Below are 23,225 nucleotides of genomic sequence, written 5' to 3'. Positions count from 1 at the left end.
GCCTCACCTGCCCTTGTGGGTCACATCTCTAAGGTCTCAGAAAGGGCACTGTTGAGCCCTGCCACACCCAACCTATACCCCAGGGTCCAGCCCTTGGATGTTATCAGTGAGGGGTTAGGGTGGAAGTCCAGGGTAGGGAGAACTGGGTGTGCCTCAATCTCCTTAAACTCAGGGAGAGGGCTGGGAGGAGAGGCATCACCTTTTTGCTGTCTGGTGCTGGAGAGGGGTGAAGGGGGTCAGTAGGCCAGTCCTGCTCCCCAGGGGGCTCACAGCCTACAGAGTCCCCAAATCCCCAGCATGGGGGCTCTTAGATCTGCCCTTAGAAGGTGTCCTTCTTCCCCTGAGACACACCTACTTCCCAACCTCTCCCACCTTCCCTACCCTAAGGGCCCACCCCTGGGCTGGCAGGTGGTGAAGAAGACTCTGAAGGCAGCATCTGAAGGTTTGGAGGAAAATTGCTTTATTCTGATTCCTCCCAAGGTGGGGGCTGCTCTCCTGGGCTCCCAGAAAAGGCCTTTGCTGAGCTTGACCTCAGTGTTGGGCCCCTCCAGGCGTGGCCAGGTTACTCCTCATTCAAGCCCTTTGGGAAGGAAACAGGGTCCAGTTAGACTCAGACGAGCAGAGCACTGAGGTACGGAAGACAGAGTTGAGGTGGGGTGGAGCCCAGCTGCAAGGCCTGACAAGAGCTCCCTGGTCTTGGCAGGGTCTGAACTGGGGTGGGGGATGCACATTCTGGGGGTCATCCAGAGGGAAATTGCGTGAGAACAAGGTCCACTCTGGGTGTGAGCAATAAGGCTGCAGGCCATAACTGGGGAGGAGAGTGGACATTAGCAGTTGGACGACCGCTGCAATGCCCTGGATGGAGATGAACCGAGATCCTTCAGGGTTGCAAGGACTCATGCAGAGAGGGAGAGCTGCAGGAATCTCAGCAACCAGAGACCTGGCCAAGTCCCTGGAGGGGCTTTGTGGATCCCTCGGTGGGACTTCAGTGAGGAGACCACCCCAGTGTTGGGTGCTGTGCCTGAGGCCCATGGAGGGGGTGTGCCTACTGTGGGGATGAGGGACGGAGCCCACCTTGGTGCCAATGTCGCGGCTCTTGGCCCGCAGCTTGTTGACCTGGGACTCAGCGATGTCGGCCCGCTCCTCTGCCTCATCCAGCTCATGCTGCACCTTGCGGAACTTGGACAGGTTGGTGTTGGCCTGCTCCTCCTGGAGGGGATGGGAGAAAGTGAGGTAAGAGGGGTACAAGTCACAGTCACCCCTGACTCTTCTCTGTGCCTCCCTCCCCCAGGCCTCGTGCTCAGCAGGGTCACTCACCGCCTCCTCAGCCTGGCGCTTGTAGGCCTTGACCTTCAGCTGTAGCTTATCCACCAGGTCCTGCAGCCGTAGCAGATTCTTCCTGTCCTCCTCCGTCTAGGGCGGTCAGGGGTGGGTAAGACTGAGCATGGTCCAGCCAGAAGAGGCAGCCCCCTGCCCTTCAGCATCTTCCCTCCCTCCACTGAATCCAATATCCCAACCCAATTCGACTTTATAGTCCTCACCAAATACTTGACCCCTTTTTATAGTTCTAGGCCCTCAAAGTATAATATTTTAAATAATGCGTAGCAGGAGCTGATTAGGGTTCTTGCAATTATGCACACAACGGTGTGTGTATATGTGTATATGTGTGCACCTTGCCAGGGAGTAACCCCTAGAGCATCCTGGCATCAACAGGGAGGATGAAGTCCACTATTCTGGAGCCCAGCACGTGCTGGGGGTGGCTCTGGGGCTATGAGCGTGATGGAATTTCCTGGGCTGCAATGGGAGATGACATGAACTTGATCTAGGTAGAGGACAAAGTGTACTGAGAGGGACAATGACATCCTAGATTGGAACAGAAACATGTTCTCACCAGAGTCTGATTCTAGAAAATGCCACGGAGAGCTAGAATCTACACTGCACAGGCAGGGCTCTGGCATCTTGAGCCTGGCCACAAATTTGCCTGCTAGTGACCTGTTCTGGGGGAGCCAGGATGGAGTTCTGGGTGAATGTCCCCAAGAGATGGGTTGCAGGTGGATGTTGAGGTTGGAGCATGAAGGAAAGGCTCCAAGAGTCAGCAGTCACTCTCCCAATATGTCCTGGAAGATACTATGAGCAGACCCTGTGTTCTCCTTGCTGGGGTGGGTTGGCTTTCCGGTTTCATCATAGGCCAAGAGCTCTGGCCACGGTAAGTCATGGCCCTGCCCGCACCTGGTAGGTGAGCTCCTTGATGCGCCGTTCACTCTTGCGCATGCCCTTGACTGACTCAGCATTGCGCTTCTGCTCGGCCTCCAGCTCATTCTCCAGCTCTCGCACACGGGCCTCCAGCTTCTGCAACTGCTTCTTGCCGCCCTTGAGGGCGATCTGCTCTGCCTCGTCCAGACGGTGCTGCAGGTCCTTGATGGTCTGCTCCATGTTCTTCTTCATGCGTTCCAGGTGGGCGCTGGTGTCCTGCTCCTTCTTCAGCTCCTCTGCCATCATGGCGGCCTGCGTGGGAGAGAGAGGTGGCACCCGGACTGGTCAGGTCCTGCCAGGCTCACTGCCTGGGGCTGGGGTAGGGAGGATGGGGAGAGGTCTCACATCCGTGATGGCCTTCTTGGCCTTCTCCTCAGCGTTCCTGCACTCCTGGACTGCCTCTTCCACCTCTGTCTGGAGCTGGGACAGGTCTGCTTCCATCTTCTTCTTCTGGTTGATGAGGCTGGTGTTCTGGGATGGGAGGGGCAGAAGCATGAGCTTGCATGAGGAGCTCCCAGACTTCACCTGCTGAGCCCTCTGGGAAGGTGCAGGAAGAACTGCTCACCTGGGAGTGCAGCAGCTGCACCCGCTCACTGGTCTCAATCAGCTCCTGCTCAGCCAGCTTCCGGGACCGCTCGGTCTGCTCCACCACGGCCCTCAGCTCCTCCAGCTCAGCCTGCAGTAGGTTGTTGCGCCGCTCCACGATGGCGATGTTCTCCTTCAGGTCATCGTTAACCCGGACTGCGTCATCCAACTGGATCTGGGTGTCCTGAGGACCAGGGGAAAGGGTATGAGCTAGGGAGCTGGCAGCGGTGCCCTCCTAAGACTCTTGTGTGGATGTGGGTGGCAAGCTCATTATGGTGGCTCAGGAAGAGGTTGGCCAGAAATGTCACTTAAGACTCATCATCAGCTTGCACTCTGGGTGGAGGGGTCTGACTTCAGGGTTGCTCGTGTACCTTCAGCAGGCTCTGCAGGCTCTTGACTTGCTTCTGGGCCTCAGCAGCCATGCGGTTGGCATGGCTGAGCTGGATCTCCATCTCGTTGAGGTCGCCCTCCATCTTCTTCTTCACTCGCAGGGCTTCATTGCGGCTGCGCGTCTCCGCGTCCAGGGAGGTCTGCAGCGAGTCCACCACCCGCAGGTGGTTGCGCTTGGCCTGCTCCATCTCCTCGTCCTTCTCTGCCAGCTTCCGCTCAATCTCGGCCTTGATCTGGTTGAACTCCAGCTGGGCCCGGAGGATCTTGCCCTCCTCATGCTCCAGGGAGGCCTGTAAGAGATAGGGAGAGGAGGGTGGAGGTTAATCTGGGACATGGGGCAGGAGTCTGTCTGGCCATAAGTGTGGAGCAAAATGTTAAGGGTGTGGGAGAAGGGGAGTATTGAGAAAGAAAATAAACACAGGCCCAAGAGAATTTGATTGGGGAGAGCAGGCTAGGAGGACAAAGAGAAAAATGCTGGGAGAGGTGTTGCCAAGGGAACAAGGGACAGGCAGAGCAGGGGAGCAGAAAGCCAGCACTCCTCGAGGAGCCATGGGGGCGGGTAGGGGGATGTTTGGAGGAAGGGAGCTCATTCGTTGACTGCACAAGTGTTGCTAAGCGCCTCCAATGTCACTGGCATGGTGTGCTAGGTTCTGGGAAAAGATCGGTGGCAATGACAGGCAGTGATCGGCACACACCTCAGCCTCCTCCAGTGCCGACTGCAGCTCCATCTTCTCAGCCTCCAGCTGCTTGCGGACCTTCTCCAGCTCATGGATACTCTTCCCGCTGGACCCCAGCTGCTCTGTGAGGTCCGAGATCTCCTCTGCGGATCAGAGGGACAGGAAGCTCAGAGCCTGGCTGCCACTGACCTGCCTGGTCCTCCCAGTCACCAGCGCCTCCCAGGCCCTCGGGGTGGGAGGGGGGCCAACCCAGCCACACACCCTGGAGGTTCTTGTTCTCTCGCTTGAAGGTCTCCAGGTGCTCCAGAGACTCCTCGTAGGCATTCTTGAGCTTGAAGAGCTCAGTGCTGAGCGAGCGCGCCTCCTTCTGTGATGACTCCAGCTCTGACTGCGACTCCTCATACTTCTGCTTCCACTCGGCCAGGATCTGCCCAAGAAGCTGGGCTCACTGGGCAGGCCCCACCTTGTCCCCCAGCACAGGGCCCAGCCTCACCACTGTCCTGCCTGCAGGGAGATGCCCCCCACAACCCCAGGGCCTAGCCACCCCCCTGCTGCCATGCTTGCAGGGAGATGCCCCCCACAACCCCAGGGCCTAGCCACCCCCCACTGCCCTGCCTGCAGGGAGATGCTCCCACAACCCCAGGGCCCAGCCCTGTTGGCCAGCAGCCCTCACCTTGTCAAAGTTCCTCTGCTTCTTGTCTAGGGCGGCAGCGGCAGCGTTGGAGCGCTCCACATCCACCATGAGGTCCTCGATCTCGTTCTGTAGCCGGTGCTTGGTCTTTTCCAGTGATGAGCACTTGGCATTGACAGCTTCCACGGCCTCCTCAGCATCCTGGAGCCTCTGGGCCAGCTTCTTCCTGCCCAGGGTGGTGGGGGTGAAGTGGGGTGTTGGAGGGTGAGGTGGAGGGAGGACGTGGATTTGGACAGGAGACACTGTGAGCATTGCAGAAGACAAGGCTGGGAGGCCCAAGCAGCATTTTTGGGGACACCAGGAGGGCTATGGTTTGAAAGAGGCGTGGCCTTCTGTGCTAACCCTCCCTCAGCTGCATTGCCCTGCCCCTGGTGGGCGCTGTCTGCTCTCAGACAAACCTTTTGTTCGTCTTATATTTGGATGAGAAACATAATGCGAGCAAAAAGCTTCCCTGAGGGGAGAAGGAAGTGGGGCCAGGGCGGGAGGCCTCCTGCCTTGGCTAGCCTAACTAAGCACCCCTGGTGGGGGATCCACCAAGATGTGGCTGGGCCCAGTCTTGCACCCAGAGCCTCAGCTAGAGACAGTGCCTGGGACTCACTTGGCCTCCTCCAGTTCCTCTGTCCGCTGGATGGCGTCCGTCTCATACTTGGTCCTCCACTGTGCCACCTCTGAGTTGGCCTTGGACAGGACCCGCTGCAGCTCCGCCTTGGCCTCTGTCTCCTCCTCATACTGTTCCCGCAGCAGGTCACAGTCGTGCCGGGCTGACTGCAGTGCGTGTGCCAGGGCGTTCTTAGCCTGGGGAGAGATGGACACCGGGAGCCGGGCTTAGATTTCTGCAGAGGCAGTTCTAGGCCTTGCCTGTTTTCTGGCCATGGATCTCCACATCCTCTTTTTCCTGACCTATGTCTATGTCCCCAGTGTGAAAGCTGCCAACTAAGCACTAAGCACCAAGAATGCCCCTGGATGTGGTCCTCTGGCCCCCATCACCACCCATTTACAATGGTGGTTAATAGTCCCCAAAATCACAGTCTACAAGAGGCAGGTTAGTGTTGAGTGCTGGCATTTACTGTTTGTTTACTTGAGGGAGAGACAGCGAGCTATCTCATTTGCTGGTTTACTACCACCAATGCCTGCAGGGGTCAGGACTGGGCTGGGAGGTCCTTGGAGATGGGAACTCCATCCAGGTCTCCAATGGGAGGGGCAGGAAACCTGTGATCTCCCAAAGGATGGATTAGCAGGAAGCTGGAGTCAAGAGCCTGAGCCAGGAAGCAGGTCCTGATATGGGATGAATATGTCTCACATCTATGTTAAACACCTGCTCCTGCATTGTTATTTGAAATTCATGTTTCTTCCCTCTTGTTTGAGAAGTCTGGCAACAAATGGACTAGATTCCTGTCTCTTTCTCCAGTTTTCAGGTGCACCTGCTACTCCCAGGATCTGTGTGTGCAGTCTCTGCAGATCCTACAGTGCCTGGAAAAGGCCACATTGTGCCTCCCTAGAACATTTCCTCTCTTCTTCCTCCTCACTCTCCATCTCCCACCCAGGATAACAGCAGGAAGGCAGAGGGCTCATGGGGTACAGAATAGATTTTGGAGGTCTGTGCTAGGGTTTGTGCTCTTATTTCTTTCTGTGATTCTCGAAGAATCATGGCCAGACAGCAAGACTCGGTCTAGGAAACGAAGCGATGAAGACACAAGGCCAGGTGGTGGGCTTCTTGCGCGGGGGAGCTGTCCCCAGTGAAGGTCTCACCTTCACCTCCTCCTCCAGCTGCCTCTTGAGATCCTCCAGCTGCTGCGTGTAGGTGAGCTTGCCTCGGGTCAGCTGGGAGATGAGCGCTTCCTTTTCATCCAGCTGCCGCGACAGCTCACCTGGTGAGGCACCAAGGAATAGTCAATTCTTGGTGATCAGACCCTCCTCTTTGTCCCCCAACACATCTGGAGAGAGAGCCAGTGTGTGTGTGTGTGTGTGTGTGTGTGCACGTGCCAGCACTCAAAGCTGGGGTGGTGGCTCAGGTGGTAAGGAAGACTGGAGTGGGGTGGCCCTGACTCTAGGCTCACCATTCTCTGTTTGTAACTTGGCCCGCTGGCTGGTGAGGTCATTGACCGAACGCTGGGTTTCCTCAGCCTTACTCCTGTGCTCGTTCATCTGGTCCTCAAGCGTCCGGCACATCTTCTCCAGGTTGGCCTGAGAGAGGAGGGAGGGTGATACCGTGGGGCAGGAGGGGCTGGAAGGAGGGCAAAGGGAGCAATGAAAGCAGAAGAGAAGTAGGGGTTGCATGATCTGGTAGACACAGGGAAGTGGGAAATTGACAAGATGTGAACCGCCAGTGGAGGTAGCCGGGTGGAGGGGGTGGAAGCAGGGGTGAGGCTTGGCTGGGCCCACCTTGGCCTTGATGATCTGCTCCATGTTGGAGGTGACGTCATCCAGCTCCAGCTTGAACTCGCTCTTCTCCTTCTCCAACTTCTGCTTCACGCGCTGCAGGTTGTCGATCTGCTCGCCCAGCTCAGCCACGCTGTCTGCGTGCTTCTTGCGCAGGGCAGCGGCCGTGGCCTCGTGCTGCAGCGTGGCCTCCTCCAGGTCCCGCCGCATCTTCTGGAACTCAGCCTCGCGCTTCTTGTTCATCTCGATCTGCACGGATGTGGCGCCGCCTGCCTCCTCCAGCCGCTCACTGATCTCCTCCAGCTCCCGGGACAGGTCAGAGCGCAGCTTCTCCACCTTGGCCCTGGCGGTGCGCTCAGCTTCCAGCTCCTCCTCCAGCTCCTCGATGCGAGCCTGGGGTCCCGGGTGGCAGAGCACTCAGAGCCCTGCACTGCCTGCCCATGCTCCTCCCTAGAGTCCCCACCCCAGGGTGCTTCAGAGTTCCTGCCTGTCTGAGCACAAGTCCATATCCTTCTACCAGTGTAGAGGGGGCAAAGGAAGGCCTTGGGATGGTGGGTTGGGCAGCCAAAGTGGCCTTCCTGTAGGTCAGGTCATTATCTTTCTCTTTCTGGCAGAAGAGTGTTTGCAACTTGCTTTTGAAGAGAGACCAAAAGATGTGTTCTAGGCATATTTCAAGCAATGTAATGGTGAGGATCAAAAAAGCCAGCAATACAAAACGTGAAGTTCATGTCCATCTAATCAGACATTGGAAGACTGGAACCTACCACAATGACCAGAGAATTGACCAACTGAATTGCTGACCATCCCTTAAAGTTACTGGTAATAGACAAGGAATGAAGACCCCAAGACCTGCAGCGGGTCCCTCTTCTGAAGCCAAATAGCCCCTAGACAGGAAACTGGGACTTGTACCCTCTAGATCTATAAACTTCTCCCTGGTCTCTTTCTACATTCTCCTTAGTTCACCTGGTCCTCTTGGAGGCTCAGGTTAAATACTGTGATAGTTCTGTACCTTCCATTGGTACACACAGCAAGCTCCCGTGATGCTGGGGGACAAATGCCCTGCAGGGGAGCAGAGGACCACCCAAGGGCTCCAGGACCCAGCCTGGGCCTCCCAAACTCTACCTGAAGCTCTTTGAGCTTCTTCTGCAGCTGGCTTCCCAGGGCTTGCTCATCCTCAATCCTTGCATTCAGGGCATTCAGTTCAAAGTCTTTCCTGTAGGGAAGGAGAGAGGCTGAGGGGAAAGAGGAGGCTGGACTGGCCCAGAGGGTCCACCAGCAACTAGAGATGGTAATAAAATTAAAAGTAGGATTTTACCAGGAAAACAGCCTCAGAGTTCCCGAGGTGTAGTCCCTGCCCTAGGCTGCAGTCCAACAAGAAGGTAAAGGGAAGAGCCATGGAGGCAGAGCGGCAGGACCTGGGCTCTGTAGGCCTGATCCCTCTCTTGTCTCTGTTTTCTCATCTGGAAGATGAGGGGGCTGGACTAGGCTGCTTCAGAGATCTGAAAGATCCTCCATGACCATATCATGTGCTGCAAGCTCACTCTCCATTGAGTCTGGGAATGGGTCTAGTCATGTGGAGGAAAGGTGTTGTAAAAAGGCAATCTCAGGTGAATCAGAACCAAAAACTGGCCTGACCCCTCCATTTGGCGAGCACAAGGGCACACCTGCTTCTCTGTGGTCCTCCGGGCTCTCTGAGAGAAGCCCAAAAGGCTCTCTTCCTGGTGGACCACATCCGCCCTTCAAGCTTTCACTAATGGCAGCTGCATCAGTCACCCGCTGTGGGCTCCTTGTCTTGGGTCAGCTTTGCTGTCGTGGGCAGAACAGACTGCTGGATAGGGAGGGGAAGGTCTTTGGGGAGGGACTATAATACTTTTTCAGTCGCTCATCCAGCTGCTGCTTGTCGTTCTCCAGGTCCATGATGCTCTCCTGGGTCAGCTTCAGGTCGCCCTCCAGCTTCCGCTTGGCACGCTCCAGGTCCATGCGCACCTTCTTCTCCTGTTCCAGGGATCCCTCGAGCTGTTGCAGAGAGAAGGACCAGTCACACCAAGTGGGGCTAAGTGTCTGACTTGCTGATTTTATACTCGGTGCCTCCAGGGCTGAGGAATCCCAGGAAAGTCTTCACCCGAGTGGAATCTACTCCAGAGTAGACCAAAGTATTTACCACCAGCTCGGTAAATATCTGATACATGAATGAATGAGAGCGGGATGGAACCCCGAGGCTGCATTCATTCATTCATTCATTCAGCATCCTCTAAGCACCTACTAATACCAAGCTCCACACTAAAGCACCACAGACACAAACTGGAATAAATCCATGTCTCTGTGTGAAGGGAGTGCCCAGTGTTAGGGCTGAGATGGTTACTAACTTAGGAGAACACAGAATGCTAAGTGGGTACATGAAGGTGACTGCATTTGAGGGAACAAGGATCATTCAGGACCAGGTCCTGTCTCAAACCCTCAAGGTTCAAAGGTCTTCATTAAGCATCCCCACCCAGTGCTGACAGCAATGCTTCCTGTTCTTAGGAGAGACCCTCTAATTCCTGTGGTCAAAAGCAGATACATACTGGCTTGAACCTAAATTGAAACAAGCAAGCCGTTCTCTGCTACCATTGCATCCAGGCATTAGACACATTGCGCAGAATGGACCATTCATCCCCCACCTTACTGTTCCTCAACTTGCTTATAGGGAGCTATCAGGAACATGAACATCTTCCAACATACCCACCTCCAAATGCACACACATGTACGTGCATACACACATCCTCTGAGAACAGCAGGACACAAGGACACAAGACAGCTGGGCTATATAACTCTCATCTACTCACATCATCCACTTGCTGCTCCAGCTTGACTTTGGCCTTGGTCAGTGTGTTGACCTTGTCCTCTTCAGCCTGAAGGTCATCTAGGGCCTGCTGGTGGGCCTCCTGCAGTGCTTTCTTCTCCTTTGTGAGCTTGGCAATGATCTCATCCAGCCCAGCCATCTCCTCTGTCAGGTTCTTCACCTGCCAGCCAAGAACCCCAGCCCCTTAGAACCCAAGGTCCCTACCTTGGGGACAGCTGTCCATATCAAGGATCAGGGTTGCATGCTGCTGTGGCCTCCTCAAGTGAGCCAGGGCTGGAGGCAGAGGAAGCCGCCCTCACCTTGTTCTCTGTGGCGTGCTTCTCCTTCTCCACCTTGGCCAGTGTCAGCTCCAGGTCATCAATGTCCCTCTTGAGCTCAGAGCACTCGTCTTCCAGCTTGCGCTTCTTGGCAGTGAGCTCAGCGTTCATCTCTTCCTCATCCTCCAGCCTCTCATTCATCTCCTTCACCTTGGCCTCCAACTGGATCTTGTTCTTGATCAGCTGGTCACAGCGTTCCTCAGCATCAGCCAGATTGTCTTGTTCCTGAACGGGGAGGGAGGCAGTGTTCAAGGGACCAGGTCCTCATCCTTATAGGTGGAGCAAGGGAGAAGGGCATCCTCTCCAACAGCATGGGAGCTCCAGGATACCCCCAGGGGAGAAGAACCCCTAAAAGGATGGGGATGGAGAATTAAGGACAGGGACAAAGAAGAGAACCAGATGTCTATTTGGGTTTTTTCCTCAATTAAAGAAAGGAAAATGCATTTGATGATGCCTACACTTTGCATATTTTCAACCTAGTTAGATGGACAGCTTTTGTAAAAAAGCATCTATTTAACACAGAGACAAGGGGAAATCATCTGTGTGCTGACAGGTACCCAAGCACTTGTCCCACTGAAAGGGAAAAGGGCAACTTCTGCCTAGAGATGAGGAGATGGAGGCTTCAAGATGAAGCATGGCTTGCACAAGGCCTGATGATTGAACTGTGGCACCAGATTGAACCCGATGGAAAGCTTGTACTTAAAAACATCAGTTGTTCTCTTTCCTCCTCTGGAGGGACCTCATTAGAGGGTTTTGAGGTATGCTGCCACAGCTGTCTGCTTCTGAGGGGATATCTGGTGTGGGCTGGGGGTAGGGCAGGCCGGGGGGCCTCACCGCCTGCACTTGTAGCTGCAGGTCGTTTTTCTCCTGCAGTAATGACACCATCTTCTCCTCCAGCTCCTTGCGCCGAGCCTCGGACTTCTCCAGTGCCTCTTTGACGCGCCCGAACTCCTCCTTCATGGTGGCCATCTCCTTCTCTGTCTCGGCACTCTTCAGCAGCGGCTTGATCTTGAAGTAGAGCTTCATCCATGGCCAGTTCTTGACACCCATGAAGGCCCGGATGTTCCACTGGATTATTAGCAGGGAGTCTCTGCAGGGGCCCGGCAGGAGGAGGTAGAGGAGGAAGAGGGGTGCTGAGAGGGCTTGCTGCCTCCTTCACATCTGGTTCTTCCCCATCTCCATCCTCCAGCCCTACCCTGAGTCTGTCTGTCTGTGTGAAGCACTGTGGGGCTCCTTCCCCGGAGGTTGGGCACCTCCAGGTGAGATGATCACTCACCTCCGTTCCACCATCTTCTTGTACTCCATTCTGGAGAGTACGCCCCGGGACTGGGCCTGGATGCGCGTGATGATGCGGCTCAGCCTCTCATCTCGCATCTCCTCCAGTAGTCCCAGCAGCCCAGCCTTGAAGAACACCTGGGGACAAGGTGTGCACTGGGTGTGAGCAGGAAGGAACATGAGATGGCAGAGAGGGTGACAGTGGGAGGGGGCAGTCAGTGCAGCAGGGAGTGGGGCTGGGATGGGGACATTGGGTTGCCTGTTCTATGAACAGTTCATGAACTGCTCCTTTGTTGCCTGCCTTTCCGCACCTTGGTGTGGCCAAATTTGTACTGGTTGTGGTCAATGTCCAGGGAGCTCAGCAGCTTCTCTGCCCCTTTCCTGCTGTCAATGAACTGGCCCTCGGGGATGGCCGCTGGGTTCAGGATGCGATACCTGCCAGGGAGATGTGTGTCCAGGGTCACACATCTCTCCGGCCTCAAATGGACTCCCCTTTCCACCCCCAGGACAGCTTGGGCTGGCTCAGGTTGGCCCTGTACCCTGGAGCCTCTGTGCAGCCCTGGACCCACCTCTGGCGGAAGTCTCCATAGAGGATGCGGTTGGGGAAGCCTTTCCTGCAGATGCGGATGCCCTCCAACACGCCGTTGCAGCGCAGCTGGTGCATAACCAGGGGGTTGTCCATCACTCCTGTGGTGAGAGGGGAGAGGCAGAGGGGTGAGTGAAGAAAGCCAAGGTTCTGGGTTCTGATTCAGGCTCTGCCACCCACTTGCCTATAACATCGACAAATGGTGGGGAGCCACCCTTGGTGGATTTTGTTTCTTTTCCCCTAGCCACAAGAGTACCCAAAAGGCTTTCACATGCCTCATCTTCTATGGTTTATACATAACTTTGTGAGTGGTAGCCAGGATAGGGACTTGCCCAAGGCCATGAGGCTGACCAAGACAAAGCTGAGCCTTGGACCCAGTCCCTGAGCCTCTGCCTCATCATTCAGAATGTGGAGACAATCCTTGTGTGTGTCTATGGAGGCTGTAAGTCACTGTGAAGCAATGCCAGCAGTGTGCCTTACATGGTGTTGTGAGTGCTATATGCCAGTTTAAGGTAGCCCTGGGAGGGAGCTGGTTTTGGAGAGGTCTCAGGGTGGGGATGGAGGAAAGAAGAATGATGTCATCTACTAGGGGTGGGTTAGGAGAAGAATTGCAAGGCTGTGTCCCTGGGAAATTGCATATGGAGTGGTGATGGGCCTCGGCTGTGGGCTCACCTGGGGACTTAGTCTCATTGGGGATGATGCAGCGCACAAAGTGGGGGTGAGTGGAGCGCAGATTGGTCATTAGTTTGTTCAGGTTTTCCTGTGGCCAGAAATGCAAGAGAAAATTTAGGAAAGCAAAGGAAGGAAAGAGAAGCAGAAGGAGATGGGAGCCTGCAGGTGGCTACGGATATGAAGGACAACAGGAATAAGGATGGAGGACAGAAAGCATTGGGCAGGAAAAAAGAAGTGAGGAGGGCAGCGAGCAAGAACAAAGTGAGGAGAAGACAGAATGGACCCGGAGCCAGACTTGGAGAGGGAAGAGTCAGGGGTGAGCAAGGCCACAGCTGGGTGTCCATGCTGTGCTGTGGCTGGCCGCACACACTCACCCTGTGCAGAGCAGATACAGTCTGAAAGGAGGAGCCCTTCTTGGCCTTGCCTTTGCCCTTATCCACAGCTGCAGGGGAGGGGAGGCAAGAAAAGAGTCGTCAGTGGGGCCAGGGGTGGAGGCTCAGGGCCTGTCCTCACCCATTGCCAGCACTCAGCCTCTAGTGGGGAACCTTCAAGGTGGCCCTGTTATAACTTACGGGCATCAGCCCCAGCGTAGTTGGCAAACAGGTTACTGAGCAGCTTGAGGGAGGACTTCTGGTAAAGACCCACCACTGTCTCATTGAGGGGGTCCTTGTTCTTCTGCAGCCAGCCCAGGATGTTGTAGTCCACGGTGCCAGCGTAGTGGATCAGGGAGAAGTGGGCCTCTTGCTTGCCCTTGATATTGCGTGGTTTCTGGAAGTTGGCAGATTTGCCCAGGTGGTTGTCGTAGAGCTTGGCCTTGAAGGTCATGTCGGTGGCCTTGGGGAACATGCACTCCTCCTCCAGGATGGACATGATGCCCATGGGCTGAGGGTAAAGAGGCATGTATCACCAGTGTGTGTCCCACAGGTGGACATGGATGGGTCTGAGATACATTTTGGGCTTAAAAGCCTGAAGTTTAACCCTGAGGGCAGTTACCTGCATGGGCACCTGTTTGACCCATCCCAAGGTAGAGGCCTTTGTCACCCTGGGCATGGGACTGAGGTGGGGCTCTGAGGCTAAGTACCTGACCCTCTACATCACTCCTCACACCTGCTCCTTGGAGGCTTAAGCAAGGGCCAGCAGTGTTGCTGCTGCGGGAGTTATCCCACAGGTGCCCATCATCCACATGTTCCCTCTCAAGTCTCTGGGAACCCAGCTGTCCCACAGCCTGTCACATTCGGCTGCTTGGGACACACAGAGCTCTGTAAATAAGGGTTGGGGATGTTTTCATTCCTCCTCTCTTAACAAAGTCATGCTATCTGGAAGGTAGAGGGGCTGTTCTTTGAGTCTGGGGTGTCCTATAGAGTGTGGTTGGGGAGTTTGAGTGGTAGCACCCAGGTGGTACCTTCTCAATGAGGTCAATGCAGGCTTGCAGGTCCATGCCAAAGTCGATGAAGGTCCACTCGATGCCCTCCTTCTTGTACTCTTCCTGCTCCAGCACGAACATGTGGTGGTTGAAGAACTGTTGCAGCTTCTCATTGGTGAAGTTGATGCACAGCTGCTCAAAGCTGTTGAACTGCAGAGGGAGGGAGATAGATGGGGAGCAAATCAGGAGGCAGGCAGCCAGTGGCCACAGGGGACAGCACAGGGTGTGACCAGTGCCCTTCTTGATCATGGCAGAGACAGGAACAATTACTGCCTCTGACATGGTTCTGTTCCCACTGTCTTCCCTGAGTGACAACTGAGTGTGCCAGAGAGTGAGGGATCATTTTCTCCATTTTGGGAACTCCCCCAACTCACATCGAAGATCTCGAAGCCAGCAATGTCCAGGACCCCTATGAAGTACTGGCGTGGCTGCTTGGTCTCCAGGGTGGCATTGATGCGTGTCACCATCCAGTTGAACATCTTCTCGTACACTGCCTTGGCCAGCGCCCCAGTGGCATACGCCACCTGTGAGATAAGGGAGACAACCAAAAGGGTGGTACCATGGAGAAGAACAGGCAGGAAAGCTGCCTATCCTGCCATGCCAGACTCCCCATCCAGCCCAGTTACTTTTCTGGAGGTAACCCACCTGCTGGACATTCTGCCCCTTGGTGACGTACTCATTGCCCACTTTCACCCGGGGGTGGCACAACCCCTTGAGCAGGTCAGCCGAGTTCAGCCCCATGAGGTAGGCAGACTTGTCGGCCTCTGGAAGCAAAGGGCAGATGGCACAGTTGGTATGGAGGTGGCCACTGTGCAGCAGCCATGGCCCTTGGGAATTCACAGTTGCCCCACCTCTCACTGGCATCCCCATGCCCCACCTTCGGTGCCATCGGGCTCCGCCTGCTCCTCTCGCTGTTTTTGCTTGAACTTCATGTTTCCGAAGTGCATGATGGCACCTGTCAGCTTGTAGATGGAATTCTTCTCCTCGGGAGTGAAGCCTAGCACGTCAAAGGCATTCTGTGTGCAGACCCCAAGTTGCAGGATCCCAAAACGAGAAGAATGACTGGTGAGTGAGATCGCTTGTAATCTGGAAAGAGAACTTGGCTCCCAAGACCCCAGTTCCCAGCAGGCACTCTGAAGCCAAATGGGAGCCCTCTGTGGCTGCTCCAGCTGATCTGCTTGCCTTCCCAGACCCTGCACCTGCATCCCTGCCTGGCCTCCCACACCCACCTGTGTCTAGCCTTTTGTTTTGTTTTCTTAAGATTTATTCATTTATTGGAAAGGCAGAATTAGAGGGGAAACAAGAGACAGATTTTTCATACACTGGTTCATTCCCCAAATGACTGCAATGCCCAGGCTGAAGCCAAGAACCAGAAGCTTTTTCTGGGTTTCCCATGTAGGTACAGGGCCTCAAGTATTTGGGACACTCTGCTGCTTTCCCAACCTGTTAGTGGGGAGCTGGTTTGGAAATGGAGAAACTGGGACTTGAGCCGGCATTCAAATGGGATGATGGCACTTGCAGGCTGCAGTTTAACCTTTTATACCACAAGGCCAGCCCCCATGGCTGGTCTTCACCTCAGTGTGTGCCCCAGCTTTGTGACACTGTGTGCCTCCAGCCCTCACCTCTCTCTATGGTACCTGCTCTACCTCTCTATCGGGTGACTGTCAAATCTCTTGAATCTGATTGAACTTGGAATGCTGCCCAAGCCTGTCTTGTCTCCCCCATGTCCCAGCACACTGGTCATGGAGTACACACTGGCCTGTAGGGAGGCCTTATTAATGCTAACAGATAGCCTGGGCCTTAGCAGTACTTGTGGAGAGGTGAACTGACTCCACGTGCACTCCTAGCCCACACTCACATCCGTGGCCATGAGCTCCTCAGAGTCATCAATGGAAGCCACAGTGGTCTCTCCTTGGGAGATGAACGCGTAATCATAGGGGTTGTTGGTGATCAGCAGCATATCTGTGGGGGGAGGGGAAGCATGGTTTGGATTTGACCAGCCCAGAGCATGGGGGCTGCCTGCCACAATCTCTGGCCCAGGGCAAAGAACAGGGCAGGGCTGGACTTGGCCATACATCCCATGGGGCTGAGTGCTGTAGGGCCATAAACCCTGAGATGTACTAACATCCTGCAGCAGCAAGCATAGGGGCTAGGTTGCCATGGAGACAAGCCAGTCTCAGTTGGTAGGTCTGACTCACCCAGCAGCTCTGGCTTTTTGTTCGACAGGATTTGGTAGAAAATATGATAATCTCTCTCTGCTTTCAGCTGGAAAATAACTCTGGATTTTTCCAGAAGGTCTGGGAGCAGGTGGCAAAAAAAGAAGGGGAGAAAGCCAAGGTTAGGAGTTAAGCCCAAAGAAATAGAGGAAAGTGAATAACCAATGTAGCCATCAAAGGCAGAGGGAGAGGAGGAGACTCAGAGAAGCAAGAGATCCCACAAAGAGAGACCTGCAAAGGGAGGAGACATTGCAGAGAGTGGGGAAAGACTAAGGTGTGAACTCAGAAGAGATGCATACTGGACAGGAGACAGGGGAGCAAAATGGACGGAGGGAGAGGCTGGGCAGTGGCAGGGGGAGCTCAGGCCCCTGCGGGGTCCCAGCACTCACAGGTCTCGATGTCAGCGGATGCCAATTTCCCTGTGGCCCCGAAGTGGATTCGGATGAACTTGCCCTGGAGAGGTGGGCAGGGTGGGGATGAGTGGAGGGAAGCCAGGAGGTAACCCATCAGCCAGCCCTGATCCCACAGGGACCACTCACGAAGCGCGAGGAGTTGTCATTGCGGACGGTCTTGGCGTTGCCAAAGGCCTCTAGGGCGGGGTTGGCCTGGATGATCTGGTCCTCCAGGGTCCCCTGCGAGGGTCCAGAAGGACGGCAGTTGAAAGAGCTTCCCTGTCTTTCTGCAGGGCCAGGCCCTTGGAGGACAGCCAGCCTACCTTGCCTGGGGTCTGATCCTTCTTGCTGCGGTCCCCAATGGCAGCGATGACCGCGAAGTACTGAATGACCCTCTTGGTGTTGACTGTCTTCCCTGCACCGGATTCTCCGCTGTGGGGACAGCCATGGGCTCATGTAAAGCAGTGAACAACATCACGCTTGAGAATCCTGGTCCCCAGTGGACAAGAGGAGCCCAGAGCAAAGAGCTGCCAGGTATCCTATACTCCAAAGATGTGGCTACCTGGTGCGGTGCACCCAGGGATGACCCCAGGAAGGCAGTCAAGATGCTGGTTTGGGGCAAATGGAGCTTGGGCCTGATTGGGTACGGTTAGCTGGAGGAGATGGGGCCATGGTGTTTTGGAAAAGAACAGGTGCGGGCTGGAAGAGCACACAGAGATGTGGGTTTACGATTGAGTGAGTGGTAGCAGAGAACATAAATGAAGAAGAGGGAAGAAGAGAAATAAGAGGACAAATAGGAAGCAGGAAGGAAGGGGGAGAGCAAAGAGTAGGGCAGGGCAAAGGTCAGAGAAGAGACAGGCGAGCAGGTAAAGAGGGTTGTGGAGTGCAGTGGCTCTGGGTCCTGCTGCAGGCTCAGGGTGGGGAGACAGGTGGGGGGATGGGTTCTGGAAAGGAGCAGGGCCGGAGCCGCACTCACGTGATGAGGATGGACTGGTTCTCCCGATCTGGAAGAGAAAGGAGATGAGACAATGGGGTCATGGCAGAGGGCCCAGCTAGGTGTCAGGATCAGGGCCCAGGTCAGGGGTCATGGGATCATGGGATCATGGGGTTGGGCTCACCCGTCAGCATGTACTGATAGGCGTTGTCGGAGATGGAGAAGATGTGGGGAGGAGCTTCACTCCTCTTCTTGCCCCTGTAGGCGGCCACCACCTCGGCATTGTACACTGGCAGCCACTTGTAGGGGTTGACGGTGACACAGAAGAGGCCTGAGTAGGTCTGCAGATGACAAAGGAATGGAGAGTGGTGAGGGATGAAGGTACAGGGAGGGAGGTTGCAATGTTCAGAGCTGGAGAAAAATGCCAGAGGGAAAAGAAGAGAACGGGAACCTGAATCCCCTTCAGCGGGGGTTTGGCCAGCCCCCTCGGTGTTGAAACTGGGTAAAGCTCAGGCCTGCTGGGAGTGGTTAGATGCAGAGGGAAGGGGGACCCTGGGTGTGGGTGTGGGAGCACTCACGTAGATCATCCAGGAGCCATAGCGCTCCTTAAGGTTGTAGAGCACCGCGGGCTCATGCAGGAAGGTCAGCATTGCCATGTCCTCGATCTTGTCGAACTTAGGCGGGTTCTGCTGCATCACCTGATCCTCCTTCACGGTCACGGTCTGCAACAGCCAGCCCCCCACAGTGCCCTATTGTCAGCCTGTGTGCTCCTTCCTCCCTCAGCATGGAGAGGAATTGTGCAAATTGCAAGGTAATGAAGAGAGAACAGAGAGCGAGCCAGCCAGGGTCTCACAGGGGAGATGGCATGTTGGGAACTGGGAGGCTCTTTGAAGGGCTTGATGATCCTCCAAAACTCCAGAGGAACCCGGCCATCCTCAGGGCTACATGGGGTGGCTCCTGAGTGCGTCACCCGGGGTAAACGCTCTGGGTGTCTGATTGGGGGGAATCCCATAACAGCCCAGCTACCCACCTTGCCATTCTCGGTCTCAGCAGTGACTTTGCCACCCTCTCGAGACACGATCTTGGCCTTGACGAATTCCTCCTTGTCATCAGGCACGAAGACATCCTTCTTGAGGTCGAAAGGCCTGGTCTGGGCTTCTAGTCGCTCCTTCTCTGACTTGCGCAGGAACGGGGCGGCAGCGCCGAACGCAGCCATCTCCGCATCCCCCATGGCTGCAGTGAACGATAGCAGCTGAATGTTCCCCTAACCCCCAAATCTGACCACCCTCTCTCTGCCTCCCTGAGCTCCTTCCTCCAGTGGGAGACCCATATCCCCTGACCTAGCTCTACATCCAGTGTCCCTGGCAAGTCCCTGTGCTTTGAGCTTGTCCCTTAACCAGAAGAATAGCTTAGCGAGCTCACCACGTGGAAAAACTGGGGTCTCTGAGGGGAGGGAAGAGCCCCATGGGCTTCTGGTAGGAGCAGGTGTCTGGACATACCCATCTCTGCCCCTCATCTGTCTCTGCATCCCTCCCTAGTCATAGGGAGGAGTTTCTGGTGGCTAAGATGTCCTCTCATCCTGCCCTAAGGCAGGACAGGAACCAGGTTTCCACAGCCTGGCCTTGGGGCTCACACACTCCTTCTTTGCTCTAGCTTTTCTTACCTGGCCTTCCAAGATGTGTCTATAGATGAGAAAGGGGACTCAGGCCTATAGGGGCCCTGGAGAGAAACAGAGGCTGTGTCAGAGCAGGTATACTAGCCCTTCCCCACCCATGCCACTGCCTGGCTTGGCCCAACTCCATCCTTCAGCATCTGCCTTCCCTCATACCTGGAACCCATCCAGAAGAGGCATTCGGCTCTTCTGCTGCCATCTTGCTTTCCCAGATGCTATTCCCTTCTACCCCAAACACCCATTCTAATGAGCTTCCATGAATCTCTTGCACTCCTATGGGACACCCATACTTGTCTAATGAGATGCTCTTTCTTTCAACTATTTGGGACACTTCTTGCTGTGCAGTCCACACGGCTCTTGTGTGTACACTCTCCCGCTCAGTTCCTACCCTATGTGTCAGGTGGGAACATCAAGGTGTAGGGAGTTGTTTGTAGGGAGCAAGACCAACCAGTAGTAGAGCCAGGCCTCAAACCCAGCTCTCCCCACTCCAGTTGTTTTCCTTCCCTTCCCGGCAGGGACACTGTGGGCATTCTCTCTCAGCCATCATGCAGCTGGGCACTCTCCATATACCCAATGCCCACATATGCCTGCCACACACACACACACAAGCCTCCTTCCTGTCCCTCAGTCTGCCCTCTAACGTGCCTTATGGGAGCCTCACACTTACATGCCCAGCAGGATCAGGCTCATGGGTTCAGTGGATGAGGCCCTGAAGTTCTGCAACCACGTGGCTGTGAACCCCTTCTGCAGGGGGTACACCCCCACACCAAAAGCAGTGCTGACTCCTGATGCCCAAGCCAACACCTCCACGTACAAGGATAGGTCAGCTAGCTGTATGTTTCAGAACTCTTATAAGATTCCGCGCTTCCTGTAAGTCATTCTCCACCATCCTTAAACTCCATGCCCCTAAATGCCTTCAGCCACAATCATAAACACATCTCCCACTGGAGATCTCTGCATCTGATCAGTGAGGCACACTCCCTCCCCCACATGCAGATTATGCACACGCACGCACGCACACGCACGCACACACACGCAAGCGCGCACACGCACACACACCCTTCTCACTCTTTTGGCTCTCACACTCAGACACAGCCACCTTCCCCAGGAAATATAGGGGCGCTCCAACTCAGCAGCAGCACATCTGGGTGTGTTCTGACCTGCGCACATGCATACAATGACAGGACCTGGGATTCTGCATGAAACCCTGAATAAAGGTTGCTCATCAGGGGGAGCCCCTTCCTGACCTGGAACCCCCTTCTCCCAGAGGAAGACCTGTGCCCACTCCCCTGCCCTGCTCCTACCTGTGAGGGGTCAGGCAGGACACAGAGAACAGGAGAGAGCTGAGAGCCAGACCTGGCCTCAGGGGTTGTATATATGAGGCAGCTGGGCGCCCCCACCCCCACCTGCACCCAGTCCCTAGCCAGATTTAGAAAGGGCTGTTGTCACTGGAAGCATTCCCCCCATCCCCCCCTTCTCCCTCCCCGAGTTACTCCCCTCCCCCTTGGGTCAGGAAACAATTGGAAGTGGTCGTCATTGTTATGGCATGGGGTGCACAGGGTCTGAGTTCCAGGGGGTGGGGTGGCTCAACATGTGCAGCAAAAAATATCTCCCAGGCCAGGCCTCACATTCCACAGCTGGCAGGAGAGGGAACTGGCGAAGACCACCTCCAGCGTGGCCTCAGGCAGACAGCTGCCCTCCACTCCCTCCCCCCCCCAGCTCTCTGAGGGTCCCTAATGCTGCCATTACCCATCCTCCCTCCCCCGCCCCCTCAAGCCCCCAGCCTCTAAGGCTGACCTGGCCCCATTTCCACAGCGGGGAAATTTCCCTGCTTTCCTGGCCTGGGGCCTGGCATCCAACTGTGGGATGGAAAAGGGGCTGAGTGTCAACTCCAGAGAGGGGAGGGCAAGAGAAAGGAGGGTGTCTAGCACCGTGAGAGGACAATGACCAGGAGAATGCCGTGCTGGGGCATTGATTTCCTTTGACTCAGCAGGTGGTGTGTTAAGGTCACTGTACCCTGGAGCCAGGGCAGGTCTTTATCCAAGCCTTTCATTTTATGGAAAAGGGAAGTTTTTCAGGTCACACAGTTACGGGGGCAGGGGACAGTGAAGGGTATGCCTGCCTTCTTTTTCCAGCTCTGCACCTGCAGATGCTAAATGCTCTCGGAGAAGCAGGAGAGCACACGGCAGCCCGGAGCAGGGAGAAGACCCTGAACCAAAGCAGCTACCGCCTTGGAACAGTAACCACTGTCCGGGCCTGGATGTGGCTGATGTTCCAGCCAGTGAAGCAGGGGTGTAGGACTGGCAGGGGACAGGGGAAGGCTGGTGCCCCCTTTCCCGTAGGCCTGGGGAACAGCCATGAAGGAAAGGAGAAGAGAGGGGCTAGTGCAGTCTCTGAGCAGAGCACGGCAAATGCCGGATTGTGTCTTGTGCGAGCTTCATTGGCTTCATGTTCAGGCAACTGCTGCATGCTTTAGTTTGAAATCCCCCTCCTTCCCCTCTCCCCCTTTCCTAGGCATGCCTGTTCATCACATGCAGATTAAGCTATCTGATTAACTGTCAGCTGCGAAGGAGAGAGGCTGGCTGGGGGATGAATGGGGTACAGAGCAGGTATGTGTTGAAGGTGGGGTGGGCACAACGTGGGCGGGAAACTCCAGGAGGAGGCCTGCCTCTGTGAGGGCTGCTTGGTAACCAAGACACAGTCTGAGGATCAAAGCACCTGCATGCTGGGGATGCAAACAGGACAGGCAGGGGAGTGAACTGTTTAGATGGCATTGGCCACGGCTCTTCATTTTCTGAGTGCCTGGTTGCTGAGGTTGCCCTGTGCATGGGTCCTGTTGGTGAACACCCGGACTGGCACAAACATTAAGGGGTCCCGGCCAGGTCCCTTGAAGATGCTGAGGGCTAAGGGACCTTAAGAACTGGTGCTGGAGGGCAAACCCCTTGCATCATCCCTTCCAGTTACCTAACACAAGAGGGGATCCCTCTTCTCTGGGTTCCCAGGGCCCAGGCGCAGGTGCAGGCAGTGAAAACACACAGAGGATTACTTGAGATGAGCTTGAGCACTTTGAAAGGGCTTTTTCTTTCCATCTGGCAAATCAATCGCACTCTCTGTTGCTGCCTTTTAGGTCTGGGGTGCTCTGGTCTATTAGTGTTTCAGCATTCAAAGACTCCATACCCCCCTGTAAAACTGAGATCAGTTCCCTGGACACCTCAGGCTCTAGAGGGGTAGTAGGAGGTGAGATCTTATATCCCAGCCCCTCCAGCACCTTCCTTTGACTTCATGGTGGTCCTTTTGGCTTCTGCCCTCTGTCAGCTGGAAACAAAGCAATCTGCTGACTTCTCCAATCAGCAAATACTGATGGAGTGCCTACTATATGCGGAGCCTTGTGCTAGTCAATAAGAATGTAAGAGCGAGCGAAAGCCAAAGGTCTCCTATGAGGAGTTCTGTTGAGCCATGGAGAAAAGTGGGGTTCAGGCCCACACTGAGAGCCAGTGTCTGTGTGCACATATGCACATACCTGGGGAGGGCGAGGGGCCAGGCGATACAGTGCGATGCAGGGGGTAGGGAGGGTGGGGATTGTGCAGAGGGTTTGGCGGAGTGATAGCCGACCAGACAAAGGAGAACAGAGTGAAAGGCTATAAATAAAAGGGGCTGGAGGACGGGAAGCTTCACCAAGGTAGACCAAATAAGGCCTGGAGTGGAAGGAAGGTGATCTGTCCCCTGTTACCCGCCCCCCTTCTCCGGCTTTGTGCCTGCTTTGTCTGGGCTCTGTCACCACCCTGATCAAGTGTCAGGACCCAGCCGAGGCCATGTGCCATGACCATGCCAGCAGCCGTACAGAGGGGAAGTTGCTAAAATTACTCCCAAGAATCAGGGTGGGGTGGGGTGTAGTAGTTCCAGGGCCAATTAAAAGTGACC

The 23,225-nt window shown here is 55.3% G+C and overlaps 1 protein-coding gene across 1 annotated transcript; it reads right to left on the bottom strand.

Moving 5' to 3' along the window:
* Nucleotides 1-562: 562 nt before the first annotated feature.
* Nucleotides 563-18,863, bottom strand: LOC121148623 (myosin-7). The gene is made up of 38 exons (XM_040968806.1): nucleotides 18,663-18,863; nucleotides 18,211-18,354; nucleotides 17,817-17,973; nucleotides 17,675-17,702; nucleotides 17,022-17,130; nucleotides 16,846-16,938; nucleotides 16,696-16,759; nucleotides 16,289-16,387; nucleotides 15,949-16,052; nucleotides 14,968-15,106; nucleotides 14,736-14,854; nucleotides 14,465-14,614; nucleotides 14,070-14,240; nucleotides 13,240-13,549; nucleotides 13,042-13,109; nucleotides 12,668-12,755; nucleotides 11,979-12,096; nucleotides 11,721-11,844; nucleotides 11,411-11,547; nucleotides 10,969-11,224; nucleotides 10,117-10,359; nucleotides 9,801-9,977; nucleotides 8,846-8,991; nucleotides 8,098-8,188; nucleotides 6,979-7,368; nucleotides 6,654-6,780; nucleotides 6,346-6,464; nucleotides 5,195-5,391; nucleotides 4,579-4,762; nucleotides 4,167-4,332; nucleotides 3,924-4,048; nucleotides 3,210-3,518; nucleotides 2,819-3,022; nucleotides 2,599-2,724; nucleotides 2,230-2,505; nucleotides 1,318-1,413; nucleotides 1,075-1,209; nucleotides 563-580 (listed from the first exon to the last, which is right to left on the bottom strand). The coding sequence occupies exons 1-38, from the start codon at nucleotides 18,861-18,863 to the stop codon at nucleotides 563-565; spliced, it is 5,808 nt and encodes a 1,935-aa protein (XP_040824740.1).
* Nucleotides 18,864-23,225: the final 4,362 nt, after the last annotated feature.

This window comes from Ochotona curzoniae, unplaced genomic scaffold, assembly GCF_017591425.1.
Source record: "Ochotona curzoniae isolate NIBS_2020 unplaced genomic scaffold, NIBS_Ocur_1.0 scaffold_4701, whole genome shotgun sequence".
Classification (NCBI taxonomy): domain Eukaryota; kingdom Metazoa; phylum Chordata; class Mammalia; order Lagomorpha; family Ochotonidae; genus Ochotona; species Ochotona curzoniae.
Note: the sequence above shows the minus strand (reverse complement) of the source record. Positions and strands in the feature narration are given on the sequence as shown.

Coding starts and splice junctions, on each gene's coding strand:
- LOC121148623 (XM_040968806.1), bottom strand. CDS start 18,863: ATGGGGGATGCGGAGATGGCTGCGTTCGGCGCTGCCGCCCCGTTCCTG. Junction 18,355..18,662: donor CTGAGACCGAGAATGGCAAG/GTGGGTAGCTGG, acceptor TGGCTGTTGCAG/ACCGTGACCGTGAAGGAGGA. Junction 2,725..2,818: donor TGCAGCTGCTGCACTCCCAG/GTGAGCAGTTCT, acceptor CTCCCATCCCAG/AACACCAGCCTCATCAACCA.